The sequence below is a fragment of the Mesoplodon bidens genome (genome assembly GCF_964165515.1).
Source record: "Mesoplodon bidens genome assembly, chromosome: 9".
Taxonomy (NCBI): domain Eukaryota; kingdom Metazoa; phylum Chordata; class Mammalia; order Artiodactyla; family Ziphiidae; genus Mesoplodon; species Mesoplodon bidens.
The window spans coordinates 74,277,963-74,295,977 of NC_138166.1; the positions used below are offsets into that span (position 1 = coordinate 74,277,963).

Genomic DNA, 18,015 nt, shown 5'->3' on the forward strand with positions numbered 1-18,015 from the left:
CCCTCAAGATACTAAAATTGCTTAGAATCCACCAAGTTAATTCTGAGACAAACTAGTTTCATTTAATAGATAAAGTGCTTAACTTTCTTGAAGATTCTTAGAGTGTGGTCCTGTTTGTGGGAGTGTCGGGGTAACGGCTGGTATTTGTATAGATCCCTTCACTTCTCTTGGTCTCAGTTTCCCCAGATACAGGCTGAGGGGAGCTAAGATGTCCTCTAAGATCCTTTCCATGTCTAAATATATCCATGGATTTATGGCTTCACAGTTCATCCAGCAGGAAGGGGGGCTGATGGCTTTGGGACCCCCAAGAAAGTCCCTCCATCCTCCCACAGCAAGCTTTAGTGTAACTAAGACTGAGCTCACCTGTTCGGCCTCCCACTCACCACGCCCCTCCCCGCTCCCAAACCCACACTGGGCTCAGAGCAGCCACCACCACGCTCCATCCTCTCACCCTCTGAATCCATAGAATAAAAAGAAGGAAGAGCCACTTTGGAAAAATTAGACAATTAATTTTAGGGTTTGGGAGTGAGTGAAAAGAGATGAATTCTGTCATTTTTAAGAAAGCTAGGAGGCAAATATCATTATGACAAAACACTCCAGAGGGTTGATTTCCAAGAGGCTTGGTGTAAATGTCCTGCTCTAAATCAAGGATAGAGAACCTGAAGGCCAAAGTATCAAAGGGTAAGCAAGCATCAGTAATTTGACACCAGATGCCTGTAATGAATCATCCTGTTAGTTGATGTAGCTCTGTGAAGAGGTCACAATTAGAACTAGAACCTAACTGGAGGCAGGGGATGAGGAGTACCTTCGTGTATTTGACCTTTCTTTCATCTGGTACATATTTCATCTGATAAAATGGGGCAGGCAGCCTCTCCATTTTCCTTGGATGTCATCTTTCGGTTTAGGGCAGAAGCCGGCCACAATTTGCATATTGATGTTCCCATAATTACAGCTGGGTCCCTTAAATATAGTCTCCAAGTTACGATTTGTTTGCAATGTAATACACTAGGGTTACCAACTTTATAAGCAAGGCTATGTGTTATTTGCTTTAGGTTATGGTATCTTGTCATCTTGTAAGCATCAAATGAACACAATAAAATATGACAGGTCTTTACAATGTGCTTGAAGGGTGACAGGAACTAGTTGATGCCCCTTTGCACACATGGCCGACTTCTTTTAGTTGTCCACTTATGGTAGGGGCTGTCCAGGCCTGACATCGCTCTGGAAACCTCTCTGTCAGCATTTTGGTTCCCTGGTCTTGTCATCCCCAGAGTTTTCATTCTTAAAGCCATTTCAGTTACAGAATTCCATGGGCCACAAGCATCACACCAGGTAGGAATTTCATCCCCCCCCTTATCTGTGCAGATGTGTTTCCTGACATCCCACTCACTAGGTTACTTTCCTCCATCTTCACCCAACAGTTACAGAATAGTGCCAGATCATCAGTTTTCTTTTAAATTCCCTTCAGATTCTAAGTGATCTCATTCCCTAAAAAGTTCTTTATATTGAGCGGACAGTAATGCAAAGCAATCACTTTCTGAGGCTTTTGCTATTGCACAGACTCCAAACTGTACCAAAGGACAACAGACCCACCTTGTCACATCGGATTTTAATATGGCAACAAATGCCTTGAAATGTGTGCATTTGAAACCTAAAGTTTATTGAAAGCCATTTTTCTCCAGCCAATTACCAATCACCCCAGAGGTGGTGGCTGTGAAAATCACTTGATCAGGCAAAAGCCTTGCTTGGTCTTTTCAAGAATTAAAGTTAATTCAGTAGGGGTTTATCCTGCTTTCTATACTTTACCCTCCAGACAGAAGTATGGAATTTCTTAACTGTGAACATTTGTTGGAAAACACAGAGGAAGCTCCTTTGAGACACTCTTTTTCCCTCTGGCCAACTGTTCTAGAAGAGGAAATGTCTAGGTGGGTAGAGACAGTGGTCTGGGCCCACCACCCCTCCCCCCTCTAACAGCCTGTCACGACCAGGAAGAGACGTGCCTCAGGACGCCGGCAGTCGGAGAAAATAGGGCATGCTTAATGTGCAGCGTGTGGGCCCCGTCCTGGGCCCCCAGGGAGCGGGAAGAGGCTTCCGTAGAGACAAAGGCCATGTGCCTAAGGAAACATCTCCCAGAGGGAACCCAAGAGCCCAGCATCCTTGCAGATCCAATGGAGTCCTTGTGGGAGGAAAGGTGGATGGTGACCTCCGCTGGGGTCATGTGGGAGCCGCCCAGTCGGGGCTCTTCGGGGCCTTGCACGTGTGCACATCCAGGGCCTCCAGGCAGTCCTGGCAGCGCACAGCACAGCACCAGTGGAACTTACACTCGCACTTGGTCATCCGGGTGACGCGGGAGGTGTCATAGCCTCTCCCACAGCACATGACTTCGCAGCTGTCCATGCCTCGGGAAGTCAGGTTGCACACACGGCCTGCTGTACCCGGCGAGCCTGGAAGACAAGCCAGGGGATGTCACTGAAATGGTGTGCGTGGAACACAGTATGCTTTGAGAGGAAGAGTGATGGGGCCCTGATGCCACCTCACCACATCCCGGGGCTGTGCCACCAATTCTGTGGACCCACAGAGCACGTGTCAACCCTGGGGGCAACAGCAGTGAGCACCACGTCCAGGAAGAATGGATGTGAAGCTTTGGAGCTGCCTTGGACATCCTGACTCCAGCATTCCCACTTCTAAGTTGGATAAGCTTTTCAGATTTTCCTTACCCAGCCTTAGATTGATGGGTCACTGAATGGGCAAGGCCAGATCAGGATGAAAGAAGGAGCCATACTAGTCCTCTCTCTCCCAGCCTTAAATCACATTAAGGAAGCAGTGGCCAAAGTTAGTTCTGTTGGAATTTGTTGGGATATGGAACCCTCCAACGGTGGGGATTTTGTCTCCCCGGACCTGATTATACTGGCTTATTAGAAAGACAAGAGAACTCTGGTTGCCGAAGGGCAGGTGTGGGCATCATTTGTGTAAGGCCTTGAGGATGGAGCAATGCCCAGCCTGGTTTGTCTTCCATGCTTTGGTCTAGTGGGTCATCTAGGTGTATGTGAGACACCTGGTTGAAGCCAGGATTCTAGGTCTTTGATGAACAAAACTGGTATTAAAAGCCTGTTAGAAATGACTAGTGGACATTGTCTTAGTTAATTAGGATGGTGCTTGCTGTTTGGCAAATTCATATTTTGTATTTGTTTCTCAAAGAATCTCAAAGCTAGGAAGGCTCTTAATTGTTCTTTTCTTGAGGAGGTACCCAGAGTTCTTTTACAAGAGTCTTATCCGGTAACAGAACCAAGTGTAATGGACATTTTTAGAGAGTCTGCTCAGCTTACAATGATCCTTTCTGCACAGAGCAGGGCGCCTGGCTGCCATGGTGAACAACGTGACCCTGCTCTGTTGGCAGCAGGTGACTGGGCCAGGGGTGAGCACTGGACTCGAGCTGGGCCAATGAGGTAGATTTCCCTGAGGATTTGTGGTTCTGATGGGGACAGTTAGTACAAATTCCAAGTATAAACACAGCAGCCATTGGCAGCCATGTACCATGATGAGGTCTGTGGACGAGAACGAGGCAGATGTACAGAGACAGTGAGGATAAGACATGGAAAGAGAATGCTGCCCAGACCCTGGACTATTTTCTGGACATTTATCTCAGGTCTGGCTGCATTCCAACCTTTGGATACCTCGAGAGACTGTATCCTTATAATAAATTTCACCTTTCAGCTTAAAGCACTCAAGTTTCTATTACTTGCAATTGACAGTCCTAAATAACCAACAAATCTAAAGAAGCTAAACTCTTTATTAAAAGCAAAACAAAACAAAAATACCACCTTTTATCAGGATGAAAAGGACAGTGGCTTCATTTTCCATTCCTCCATCATTTAACTAGGAATTTTTCCCTCTTCATAACTCCTCCAGTGCCTCGTGACTCTGTGCTTATCACATTCCACCCTGTGTTCCAATTATCTATATAAATGTCATGTAGCCCTGCCTGTCAAGAATGACCAAGGAAGCAGCCAGGTTCAAGCAGGGCATGGGGTCAAGAAGAGGGGTAGGAGGGGCAGGACTTGCTCTGCGTGATCAGACCACTGACATCAGGAAGACAGGCAGGGCAATTTCATAAGGACAGGAAGGACGGCAAAGGGCCGGAGTCAGGATGGCGGGTGGGTTAGCCAGGGATGGCCCTGAGCCTACATCGTGCTGAAGAAGGAAAGCGTTGGAAGAGACAGCAGCTGGGCCTGGATTCGGGGCAACCACCGGGACAGTACTCAGAATTCCTGACTGTGCGAAAAGGACTGGCTGCCACATGCTGCCTCTCTTAACAGCAGACTCCTTTACTTAATTCAGTAAACATCGAGCGAACGCAAACATGTGTGAGACACTGTGCGGCTACCTGGGGTTTCTGGTAGTGGCCATGAGGAAATAAAATAATTAGGATTCACTTCCTATTCTCAGGGAACTCATGACATAATGAAGAGATAAATATGTAAAGAGTTATTTCCACTACTTCAAGATAACTGCTCCATTTGCTGAAGACCTACTGTAGCCAACGGTAGAGTTTTGTGAAAAACACCACTGCAAAGCTCAAGACAGTAGAGAGAGGTTATTTAGGGCTTGGACAAATCAGGGTTCAAATCCTAGCTTTACCATGTAGCAACTGTGTGACCTTGGGCACGTTACTTAATCTCATTAAGCTTCAGTTTCCTCCTGTGCAAAACTGGGATAAAAACAGTTCCTTCCTCATAAAGCTGTGGTGGGGACTGAATGAGATTCTGCCTGGAAGCTCCTGGCATAATAAGTGCTCAATAAATGTTAACCATTCATTCACTTAACAAGCGTTTAACAAGAGTGCCTACTATGTACTAGGCACAGTTCTGGGAGCTTGGGCTGCTGTATCAGTGAAGAAAGCAAAGATCCTGCCTGCCTCGAGGAGTTTATGTTCTAGGGGGGGTAAGCCAAGCATATTATAATAACGATATTTATTAGTAATAATAGTAGAAAACAGGATGAGAAAAGGAGCTGTTAATGGCTTTGTAGAGAAGGTGACATTACAGATATGACGTGAAGGATAGATAGAAGATTTGAAGGGGAGAATGGGGTGACAGGAATTTCTGGCAAGAGAGAACCTCCCAGCAGAAATTCAGAGGTCAAGTACACAAGAGACTGTGCAGATTCAATGTGGCCGAGGCAGAGGGTGTGTGTTAGGCAAAAAGCACGGAAAGAGAGGTTGGAGCAACAGGTCAAAGAGTCTTCCTGCCTTGCTGCAATTTGGATTTTATTCCATGGTGGGTGGTGAGCCAGTCCAGATTTCTATTCAGGGAAAAATATGTTGAAATGATAAATCTGGAAGAGTGGCTTGGGGCAGGGAGGTATCTTGAGGCTGTTGGCTTAGTCCAGGCAAGAGATAATGAGTGGAGACAGAAGTAGGACAAATACAGGATGGGTTGAAGAGGAAGAATCCCTAGGACTTGGTGACTCACTGAATTGAAGGATGAGTTGGATGGTGGGGAGTGTCAAGTAGGAAAAGACTGAAAACTGTTCATCTGGTTCAACAATAAGGAGGTACCTCGTGCCTCTTGATGAGAGCAGCTTCAGTGGAACAATACGGTTGGGTGCAGTGGATTGAAGAGTGAACAGGAGGAGAGGCCAGGTGCTGACAGAGCGTGGGCAGTTTGCAAGAAGCTTGGTGATGAAGTGGACAAAAGAGCAGAGCTGCAAGGACTGATGAAGCTGAAGGTGGAACTTTAAGGTGATTTCAGGCCATTACGTTGATGGGTGGTTTGCTCTGCAGCAGGAGTTACCTGATACACTGTGTAGGTTTTCAAAGTGGGGAAAACTAGTCTGTGCTATTAGAAGTCAGGGTAGTGATATCTCTTGGGGAGGTAGTGAAAAGGGGCCTGAAGGAGGCTTCTGGAGTACTGTTCTCTTCAGGTTCCTGATCTGGGCACATGTTACCTGGGGGTGCTCATTTGAGACAGTTCACTTAGCTGTACACATGTGGTACGTGCCCTTTGCCGGATGCATTTTATATTTCAATAACAAGAAGAGAAGGGGGAGGGGAATGAGGAAGAGGAACAGGAGGCCGCAGCTAAGGCCACAGACGCGAAGACTTAGCGGAAAAGTGTTCACCGCAGCTGGAGGGTAGTGCTCAAAGGGGGCAGTGGCAGGAGATGAGCCAGTGAGGTGGGCAGAATCTGCCTGTGAAAGGCCTTGTGTCACAGGCCAAGGGGTTTACATTTTAACCAAGGGCAGAGGAATGTTATTGAGAGTTATTACACAAAAGGGAGACATGATTTGACTTGTATTTCAGAAGAATCACTATGGGTGACTGGATTGAAAGGGGCCAGGGTGAAGGCCAGGAGACCAGTTAGAAACCAATAAAGGACTCTGGGGGCTTCCCTGGTGGCACAGTGGTTGAGAGTCCACCTGCCGATGCAGGGGACACGGGTTCGTGCCCCAGTCCGGGAGGATCCCACATGCCGCCGAGCGGCTGGGCCCGTGAGCAGTGGCCGCTGGGTCTGCGCATCTGGAGCCTGTGCTCTGCAACAGGAGAGGCCGCAACAGTGAGAGGCCCGCGTACTGCAAAAAAGACACGATGTGGCCTGGGTGGAGACAGTGGTAGTGGCAATGGGAGAGGTTAACGGACTTGAGGGAAGCTGAGAAGGCTGCACCTCAGGACGTGGTGACTGACTGGACAAGTGGCTGAGAGGATGAGGAGAGTGGAGAGGTGCTCCCAGGCTTCCGGCGGGAGTGCCGGGATTTATGCGGGTGACATTCCCTGAGGTGGGGGACACCTGGGAGGGGCAGGCTTTGGGGGAAGATAACGAGCTTAGTTTTCAGCATGTTGAGTTAGCTGTGACTGTGTGCCATACAGGTAGGAATGGTCACTGAAAATCCTCTCTGGGACTCAGGAGAGAGGTCAGGATGGAGATGCCAATTAGAAAATCTTTGACAGAGGTGGCAACTGAAGCCTTGGGTGTGAATGAGACCCCTAGGGGGTGTGAAAAGTGCTCTCACCTGCCATCTCAGAGGCAACTGAGTTTTTACCTTTTATGTGTTTTGTTCATAAGCCCTGCACGTCAATAAGCATTCCTCACTTCCACTGACATGCATGTATCAGAATATAAATACATTACCATGCAATTAGAATTCTTTATCCCCTTTGGGGCTATGGGGCACAGGGGCCAGGACAGGGAGGCCAAATGTCTCATTCCTGAATCAGGCTGTGGACCTTTTACTGCCCTCGAACTCCGTGGTCTTTCCCTGGCGGCTTGCAAGCCTAAGGAGGTCAAATCTTGTGGTCTAACTCAGCCTGGACTAATGGTCCTGGTGGGTTTTGTACCCCAAATGCAGCAAACTGAACTAGACTCCAACTGAACAGAAGGTTGTTCAGTGGCCTCAACATCATCCAAACTCTGAGAGGAGCAAAGTGATGGCCGCTGGCAAGAGCTTAACTAGAAAGCGGTTTCAGAAAAGGGACAAAGACTCTGGCACTGAGCTCTCTCAGCGGTTCAGTGTTCAGCTACACGATGCAGGAATTCACGATGAATCTGAACCTACCACTCTCCACTGGCTGCCCAAACAGGGCATAATGAAGGCCCAGAAGAAAATGTGAGACGGGTTTTTGAAGGTTGAGAGCCACTGATGTGAGAACGCTGTGGGGTCGCAGCCTGGAGGAGCAACGGCCCCTCTGAGGGACCAGCGGTGCCAGGATGGGCCAGCTGAGGGGAGGACGAGGTTGCCTTGTGAAGGACTACAAACTGGCCCTGCTTTGGGGTTTGGATCTCATTAGATCTGATGACAGACTGCAGGGAGGAAGGACAGTTTTGATACTTGCTGCCGTTTGAGCAGAATATAGAGCCATTTCATCAAAGCCCTGAAAAGAGAGTTTGCCAGAGTGCAGAAGCTACACAAAACTTGTTGGTATTGAAATTATAATAAGGACTTCCCATTAGCCTTTGCAAGACAGAAAACATCACCATCACCATTCTTCTTCTTTTTTTTTTTTTTTTTTTTTTTGCGGTACGCGGGCCTCTCACTGTTGTGGCCTCTCCCGTTGCGGAGCACAGGCTTTTGACACGCAGGCTCAGCAGCCATGGTTCACGGGCCCAGCCGCTCTGCGGCATGTGGGATCTTCCCGGACCGGGGCATGAACCTGTGTCCCCTGCATCGGCAGGCGGACTCTTAACCACTACGCCAACAGGGAAGCCCCACCATTATTCTTGAAATAAAAAGAATCAAGACTATACGTATATATATATATACAAGATTATACACATATATGTGTGTGTGAGAGACAGAGAGAGAGAGCGCTCACATGTGCTTTATGAAAAGGAACCACTGAGTTTTATGACCTGGCTCCTTGTTTAGTTCTGAATATTTGTGACATATACTTTTAGATCTCTTTTTCTAAGTAATATACCAACTTATTAAGTAATGAGTCACTCATTAGATGATCTGATGACCCCACCTAGTCCATAACAAGAGCCCTGGGGAAATAAAGCCAGCTACACCTGCCAGAAGAGCCAGTTTTCACATTTTCAAAGCCAGATAGAGCTGAAGTTCTTCCATCCTTTCTTTTCTTCTCTTTTTCCCCTCTTCTTTCTTTTTTCCCCCTCTACCTTCTTTTTTATCCCCTTTCTCTCCTTTTTGTTCATAACTGGGGCCAATATTTGTGGAGCGCTTACACAGGCCGGGCCCTGGGATAAGCCTTTGCCTTCATTATCTCATTTAATTCTCATAAGTGCTTATAAAGTAGGTACTATTATCATCACTGTTTTGGAAATGAGGAAACAGAAGGTCAGAGGGGTTAAGTGACTTGCCCGAGATCACACAACAAGCAGGTGGCAGGGTCAGGATTTGGAGATGGCTTGTCTGACTCCAGAGATGGAGCTCTTGACCTTGTGATTTGGTCTCATGTCCCGCCAGGCCCCAGAAAGCAGGCTCATGTGTAACAGTATGTGATCAGCGCTTTAGCAGGTTTCCTGTTCTCTCCCTTCATTATTTTATTAACTGAAGAACTTGCAAAGGTCCTGACATATAACTCTTTTGGAGGGGACCTTTTCCTCCAATGCATGATATGCTGTAGACAATTAGGACACCCGAAGTTTTGTGAGAAAGTGAACAAGGCTTGTTAACATGGTATTTGTAGCTTACACTGCATTTTTCCTGTACTGATATTCCTGTTGAATTCCTGGCACCTTTTTGAGGAATGAGACAGACTAAATACTTGGCAATACCAGAACGCACATCTCCAAAACACGCGTGCTCCCAAGTTGGTTCTAATATATGTTGCTGATGTGGTACGACTGAAGACTCTGGGAGGAGCTGTCCCTAAGCAGAGGTCTCTGTTCAGGAAAGCCTATAGCACCAATTTGCATCTCACCAAAAATGAAATGGCATAACTTGATCACTTACCTAGCTCTTCTCAGACTTCATTCTAAGATTCTCTGCGCCATTTCCAAATGCCAAATTGATCTTTATGGGTCAAGTATTTGCATCATACAATATCTACAAAGCCTGTGTGGCTGGCTCTAAAAGTACTTCAAAGGAGAAATTTAAAAAATATCTTTGAGTAATGGCCCTAATATTAGTCTCACAAATTGATATGTTAAATGGATAAACACATATCTAGATGCTTCAGATTTAACATGTTTGTTTAAAAGATCATTTATATTGCTTTACAATGTTATTTCTTACTACACTTTGATTTACTCAGTTCACTTAAGAGAAGTGACAAGTTGGAAACTCTTCTCCCTGACTTCCCTTTGCCTTAGGTCTGTGAAGTGTGCCCAGATGTGTGACCTGCCTGGGTACAGATCCCAGTCCCCAGACAGAGTGGTGCAGACTCAGGCTCAGCGGACCCAAACCTTCATCTATCATCTTCATACCGCGCTGTCATTAGATCATCTGCCTAGAGTCAGTGCCCGTAAAATCCGGGCGGTCTGTAACCATGGGAAGGTGCGGGTTCCAGCCAGATGGACCTCTCTCCTCCCACAGGTGTTTTCCTCACCCTGATTCACACAAGAGCTCACATATGCATGGGAAAAAGATGAAGAATCAGAGTTTCTAAATCACGTAAGTTTGGGGCCACATAATGCACCTTTGGTGAAGCAATGCTGAGGGCACTTTACAGAATCAAGCATCCCATCCCCAGAGCTATAAAATTAATGATGGAGTCAGGGTTCCCAGTGCAAAAACACTTCTGTCTCCCCTGACATGCATCTTCCTGGCAGCAGAGAAGGATGGAGGGCTTTTGCTAATAGTTCCCAGACCCACATCTCAGGGACCTGGAGAAAGGGCACTCGCTCTCTTGCTCTCTCTCTCTTTCTCTCTCTCTCTCTCTCTCTGGATGGGCCTGTATCTTGGGAAATTCCTGCCACTCCAGGCTGACAGAAACCCATATGTTGACCGTTAGGGCATAAGGCAAGATTCACTTAAGCCCGTCATCCAATAGGCTGTTTCTCCTCTGGCTGACTTACACGTTGTCATTCACAACACAGATTTATTGAGGGAAGAAAAGAATGTTAAATAGCAAATGTTAGAGACCGCACATTCATCTACTTGGAAGGCTTCCCCCTTCCTCGCATCAGTGATTGCAAAGCTAAAACACAGGGAAGGACATTGTCTCTCCACTTATCTCAGAGGGTTTTACTCAACATTTTCATAATAACTAGGACAGGTTTGACTGGCACAGGAAATCATGTCCCATTAAATTAACAAATCCTGTCGTGGAATTAAAGTTGTTGAGGTTAGACTTGTCAAGGTTTTCCATATCTGGCACTAGCTAGCCTACCCAAGTTCATTTCCTACTGCCCTCCACCCGTATCCTCTAATCAGGCCGTCTCCTGAAGAGACTTTCTGATGTCACAGCCGTGTAGACTGTTTGCTCATAAGAGTTATTCTCATCTGCTGCACTGGACTTTCCTCGAACTCCTTTAGATTGAAAGTCTTCCCATGCTTCAAGATTCAGGCCTACTTCAGCACCTGTCATAGAGCACTCCCTGGCTGCTCCAAGCCCACCTGGCCCACCTTCCTAAGTCCTATAACGTTAGCACATCCACCAGTAGAGCTCATACACTGTTTTGAAATGTTTGATGATTTCTCAGGCATCTTGCTTCCCAAGGACAGCATTAGGTCTTATATTTCTTCTATATACTGCATAGTTCTCAGGTGGTCAACATATACTTCCTGATTTATTAAATATTAAAATCAATTCCTTAAAAATTAAGATCAGGCTTCCCTTGCCAAAGGAAGGCACACTTCTCCAGGGAGCGGTGACCCAGTCCCCAGCCACTATGGGAGAATAGACTAGCTAAAAGCCAGGTTTTTATTCAAATTATCTCACTTGATACACAGAGAACATATACAAGAAATGTGGCACATTTTTAAATGACAGAAATTCAAAATGACAACTTAAGAGAGTCTGTGGCATCAAGTTCAGGTTGTGTTATTGCAAACTTAGAGTAAGATTAATGAACAATTCATTCATTCATAATTGAATCATGGGAACCTTAGGAATTTCTAGGTGAAACACATATCTTAAGAGACCCAAAGAAGTTAATTTGCCCAAGACTACCCAATTAGTAATCAGTAGAAATAATAATAGGTAGCACCAAAGTCTCCTAATCTATACTACAGGGCTCTTTCCCTAGGAATATGAAATTTGCATATTTTAAAAAGGAGATTTACCACACTAGCACAAAATAGGTTTCAGGGGGAAAGCTTAAAGGAAGTAAACAAATACATTATTTTAAAGTACTTAAACATTCTTTTGCTTGCAACACATTAATATGGTAATTAGAGATAATTTTTTTCTATTTCCCAAAAAAGTAAAGGATGTCTGTTTGGTAAATCCTTTGTTGTTAGTAGTTAAATTACGTCAAAGATTTCAAAATAAGAAAATAAAATATTTTTTTCCTGCAATTTTCTTTCTTTTGAAAGAAAAAAATTCCCTTTTTAAAAAAAATTTCACAAATTCAATCTGATTGTTACTTTCAACTAATTCAAAAAATTAGGGTACTTTTTAGTGTATCCTAAAAGTATAGTAATTCTAGCAAATCTATATTCCAAAAGGTAATGCAGATTTATAGATCATGCCTATAACATAAAATAGCACTGGAGGTAAAAAGTATTTTGCTATGTTAACAATGAAATCAGATGAACTACCCAGTAATCCCACTGATAACAGTAAATGAAAAAGGCCCCCCCCCAAAGAGTAAAAGAACTGAGTATGTGGTGGCAGCTAAAAGCAACAGATAGCGTCTGCTGTTGCATTTATTTGAGACCTTTGATCTCATCCAAGGAAATGGGCAGCCAGCAGCATCTTAAGCTCTGTAAATGCCCCACAAATGCACTTGAATATGAGGAAAAATTCCATTTAACACTTAAGCTTAAATGGGAATTTTCATAGGCTGTGTATTATAAAGTAATCAGTGATGAGAGAAGACGTGCTTAGTAATTACCTGTCAAAGGAAGGTAAAGTTATCTTTAAGGTATGACACTGCACCAATATAAGAATCCAGCTAATATGATGAACATATTTTATGCTGTTTATAGCTTGCCATTTAATTCAATTCAATACATGTTTATGTACTAGATGCCAGGGATTCAGTGGTGAACAGACATATAGTTCCTGCCATGATGGAATCAGAATCCAGTGGGACAGACAGGAAAAATGGTGACTTAGAAGCCTCACCAATACATTTTTCATATCATTCTCTCCTTTCTAGCACTTTTGAGGTATCAACTCATGAAATTTCTACAATAAAGCTCAACACAGAAAGGAATGAATAACTGATTCTTTACTTTTTAAAGTGACAAATGTAAGGTAAGACCTTGTAATAGGGCAATGGAGTGAGGACTGAAACCTAAGAAAATCACATTCCTGTCCAGGCAGGGTTCCCCAGCACCTAGCTTGAGCCTCCTTGCCTGCCACCCACCTGGCTCCTCCACAAGGACGAGGAGGCCTATGAAACCACTAGGGCAAGGACTGAGTCTGTCTACCTCATTTTTGCATTCCTGGGGCTTATCGTAGTTTCTGGCATATAGAAGAGGCTTAATAAATATTTGTTCCATGACGAGATGAGGGAACTCAGGTGTCCTGGTGGGAATTGTACATTTAGTATCAAAACAAGGTCCATTGCAACAAAAAGAATAAAATATCTAGGAATAAACCTACCTAAGGAGACAAAATATCTGTATGCAGAAAATTATAAGACACTGATGAAAGAAATTAAAGATGATACAAATAGATGGGGAGATATACCATGTTCTTGGACTGGAAGAATCAACATTGTGAAAATGACTCTAATACCCAAAGCAATCTACAGATTCAGTGCAATCCCTATCAAACTACCACTGGCATTTTTCACAGAAATAGAACAAAAAATTTCACAATTTGTATGGAAACACAAAAGACCCCAAATAGCCAAAGCAATCTTGAGAACGAAAAATGCAGCTGGAGGAATCAGGCTCCCTGACTTCAGACTATACTACAAAGCTACAGTAATCAAGACAGTATGGTACTGGCACAAAAACAGAAAGATAGATCAATGGAACAGGACAGAAAGCCCAGAGATAAACCCATGCACATATGGTCACCTTATCTTTGATAAAGGAGGCAAGAATATACAGTGGAGAAAAGACAGCCTCTTCAATAAGTGGTGCTGGGAAAACTGGACAGCTACATGTAAAAGAAGGAAATTAGAACACTCCCTAACACCATACACAAAAATAAGCTGAAAATGGATTAAAGATCTAAATGTAAGGCCAGACACTATCAAACTCTTAGAGGAAAACAGAGGCAGAACACTCTATGACATAAATCCCAGCAAGATCCTTTTTGACCCACCTCCTAGAGAAATGGAAATAAAAACAAAACTAAACAAATGGGACCTAATGAAACTTAAAAGCTTTTCACAGCAAAGGAAACCATAAACAAGACCAAAAGACAACCCTCAGAATGGGAGAAAATATTTTCAAATGAAGCAACTGACAAAGGATTAATCTCCAAAATTTACAAGCAGCTCATGCAGCTCAATACCAAAAAAACAAACAACCCAATCCAAAAATGGGCAGAAGACCTAAACAGACATTTCTCCAAAGAAGGTATACAGATTGCCAACAAACACATGAAAGAATGCTCAACATCATTAATCATTAGAGAAATGCAAATCAAAACTACAATGAGGTATCATCTCACACCAGTCAAAATGGCCATCATCAAAAAATCTAGAAACAATAAATGCTGGAGAGGGTGTGGAGAAAAGGGAACCCTCTTGCACTGCTGGTGGGAATGTAAATTCATACAGCCACTATGGAGAACAGTATGGAGGTTCCTTAAAAAACTAAAAGTAGAACTACCGTACCACCCAGCAATCCCACTACTGGGCATATACCCTGAGAAAACCATAATTCAAAAAGAGACATGTACCACAATGTTCATTGTAGCTCTGTTTACAATAGCCAGGACATGGAAGCAACCTAAGTGTCCATCAACAGGTGAATGGATAAAGAAGATGTGGCACATATATACAATGGAATATTACTCAGCCATAAAAAAATGAAATTGAGTTATTTGTAGTGAGGTGGATGAACCTAGAGTCTGTCATACAGAGTGAAGTAAGTCAGAAAGAGAAAAACAAATACCGTATGCTAACACATATATATGGAATCTAAGGGGAAAAAAACGGTCATGAAGAACCTAGGGGTAAGACGGGAATAAAGACACAGACCTACTAGAGAATGGACTTGAGGACATGGGGAGGGGGAAGGGTAAGCTGCGACAAAGTGAGAGAGTGGCATGGACATATATACACTACCAAATGTAAAATAGATAGCTAGTGGGAAGCAGCCGCATGGCACAGGGAGATCTCCTCTGTGCTTTGTGACCACCTAGAGGGGTGGGATAGGGAGGGTGGGAGGGAGGGAGATGCAAGAGGTAAGAGATATGGGAACATATGTATATGTATAACAGAACCACTTTGTTATAAAGCAGAAACTAACACATAATTGTAAAGCAATTATACTCCAATAAAGATGTTAAAAACAAAACAAAACAAAAAAAACAAGGTCCACCCACTGCTATTGGCTGACATGGTGTTCTCTTGTTTTTCGTCAGGTCACAAGCACAGCATTCAGAGGTTCTGCAAACCAGACCACACCACAGGGCAGGTCTAGAACGCCAGACTCTGTAAGCCGTGCTTGGAGTTCTGTGTTCCCATGGGTACTGAGCTGTTTGCTAAAGATGATTAATGTGGAAAAAACCGTGATACCGAGGGAGGTCTTACATCGTTCACAGCCTGCAACTCTCAGCCAGGTACAGGTAACCCCTGATGGTGAGAAAGTTCACTTCGAGAGGATTTTCGCTTTTACAAAAAAAGGCGAAAAGTGAAAAGAGCGCTTAGCGTTTGTTTTTGCAGCAAGCTGTTAGAGAGGCAGTGCACACCTGAGCAGCAGGGGTTACCCCCCCGCCCCATCAAGCTCCCCAGGACCCACACAGCATCTCAACATCAGGGCGCCATCACTTTGAAAGGAGTCTGTGAGGATTTGTGCTTTATCTCAATTTATCTTGTGCATCTGTTAGCAAGATGTATCCTAAGATAATTGCTTATTCTCTTTATACCATTTCGGCTTACGAAAGGTTCCATGGGAAGGCTCTACTTCCAGACAGTGAGGGAAACCTGTATCAGGTTTTCAGCAACAAGTTAAACAACTGTTGAACTCCATTTGCTTTTTGTACTTGACTGGACAAGAGGCGGAGGGTTGCTTGTTTTCTACAGTGGGAGAAGAGACCGCAGGGTGACCTCTGGCCCAGGTCAGGGTTTTTACAAAATAACCAGTGAAAGTGGCCTGTGATTAGGTGCAGACGCTTCCCTGGAGAGGAGAGCAGCATTCCTTAGTTAGCGATGCACCTATCTCCAACTTAAGGGTTTCTTTGATTTACAGATGTCTGGGGCAATAACCAGAGAAGATAACCACAGAACCACCCTTCCCAGAAAGCCCAGTTCCTAGGTCTGCCCTCTAGTTTGGCCTGCAAAATGTCACATGCACAGCATCACACGGCTGTACCTACTCTCCAAATCTCTGGGGAGTATTTATAGTTGAACATCAGAGCACTCACCTTCTTCAACTGAAGACTGGGAGAAAATGTCTTTTGTTATTATTGTTGCCATAAGAAAATCTTCCTTAATCAGGTTTTGAGCTTATCATTTCTTAGGAGCAACCGAAGACATTAACACTCTGGAAGGGCTTGTCATTGAAAGGGGCTTCTAGGCAACCTGAGCTAGACATGGGTGAAGTCTCTCCACCTCCCACCTCCCTGCTTTGTGGGCACCTCATCCCATTATGTGCTGTGTCCTCGTGCTGCCTCTTTATTACACAGCCCCCCAGTCACTACCATCAAATTTCAGGAAGTAAAGTGAGAAAAGTATAGATTTTGGTTTTGACTTTATTTATTTTGTTTTGTTTATCACTTACAGGCCATGAAATCTTGGGCAAGTTAACTTTTCAGAGGCTCAGTTTCCATCTCTGTAAATGGAGGTAAGAGCTGTGAAGATTCAGAGAAAATACACATAAAGCTTGTAGCCCACGGCCTGATTCTCAGTAGGAATTCACCCAAAGCTCCCATCACCTTCCCTCACCTGAGGTCTGGGTCTGTCCTCACCCAGGAATACCCTAGGGTCTTGACTCACCCTTCTATAATTCTCACCAAAATTCACTAGTCCTGGTATCACTATTTCAGGACTTCACTGAAGGGCTGACTTGCTGATCTCTGTGAAGCTAATTCCAATGGAAGCTTTGATGGCCGAGATCATTTCAGTGTGCTATTCCCAGTAAAAGAGGGTTCCAGAAAATGCAGGGCCTTAATGTGAAAGGACACCCTCTTACACTGGGTAAGTCAGGGCAGGGATATTTTTGAATGACGTTTATTTAGAGCTCCTCAAATAAAAAAGCTTTCTTTCCTTTGTAAGAGATGAGGTATTTAAAAAAAAATCTCTCTGGATTTCTTCTTACCTAATACTTATGGGAAAATCAGGAACCATGGACTACCTAAATCATGGATTTTTCAAATTTTGATATGCTTGAGTTTGAAAAGCATACAGAATCTCAGGGGTTTTCCTGAGATTCTGATTCAATAGGTCTCTGAAGAGGCCCTCACTTTGGAAAATAGTGGACTAGACCTGCAGACTTTATCCACTCCACAAACCGAAATGACAAACAAGCCGGCTCACTTCAGTCAGATTATGAGCGAATTTGAACAGGCAGCAGGTGCTGACCAGCAAGACTAAAGTCTGCCAATTCCGAATATCTATTACTTGACAATATTCAACCTGCTCACCATCATTGCTTTTCCAAGTGCTGACAAGGAGAAGGTGCCCAGTCAGTTGAATATTAAATGTGCATGATAGTTTTTTATAAAAAAAGCAAGAGAAAACAAAATAACCGCAACACAGCCGAGTGGGTAGTTTGAGGTGTAATCTAGGGAAAAGTTAATATCGATTTTAATAGAGCAGGTGAATAAATAAATATATATATATATATATATATATATATGTTACTTGATTTAAATTTTACTGCAAACTTCTGACTTATCTTAGAGCCTGGATACCTCTGATGGTAACCCATCTTGAACATGTTCCATTTACCAGAAAACAGGTCCTTCCTGATGTCGTGTGATCCTAGTGAGGGGAGAGACTCACTCAGTGATGTCCTGCCTCGTTAACTGTGAGTGCTTCTTTAACGTACAGCAGAGGATCGATGTTAGCACTGACCCAAACAAGGGCGCAGAGCCCGGAGAAGGAATGCCACTGAGCTGGGCTCTGGAATCTCCCCTTCTCACAGGTCTCAGACTCTGTCACGTCTCCCCGCCTCTACAGTCAGAAGTTATGAGCTACTCCAGGAAGATTCCGAACCACACACTCCGACGGACTTGCTAGACTGCATACTACAGAAATTTCCAGTAGAAAGTGGCCAGGAGAAAGCCTCGTCTTTACACAGACCAGCACAAGGCCCTTGGTAGCT

At 44.2% G+C, this 18,015-nt stretch overlaps 1 protein-coding gene across 1 annotated transcript in view; it reads right to left on the reverse strand.

Moving 5' to 3' along the window:
* Positions 1–1,063: 1,063 nt before the first annotated feature.
* The window catches only part of WNT2 (Wnt family member 2), a 45,607-nt gene continuing 28,655 nt past the window's right edge, over positions 1,064–18,015 (reverse strand). Inside the window, exon 5 of the mRNA XM_081244527.1 lies at positions 1,064–2,444. Coding sequence (XP_081100653.1) covers positions 2,215–2,444 — 230 coding nt within the window. The 3' untranslated portion in view covers positions 1,064–2,214. The remainder of the gene's footprint in view (positions 2,445–18,015) is intronic.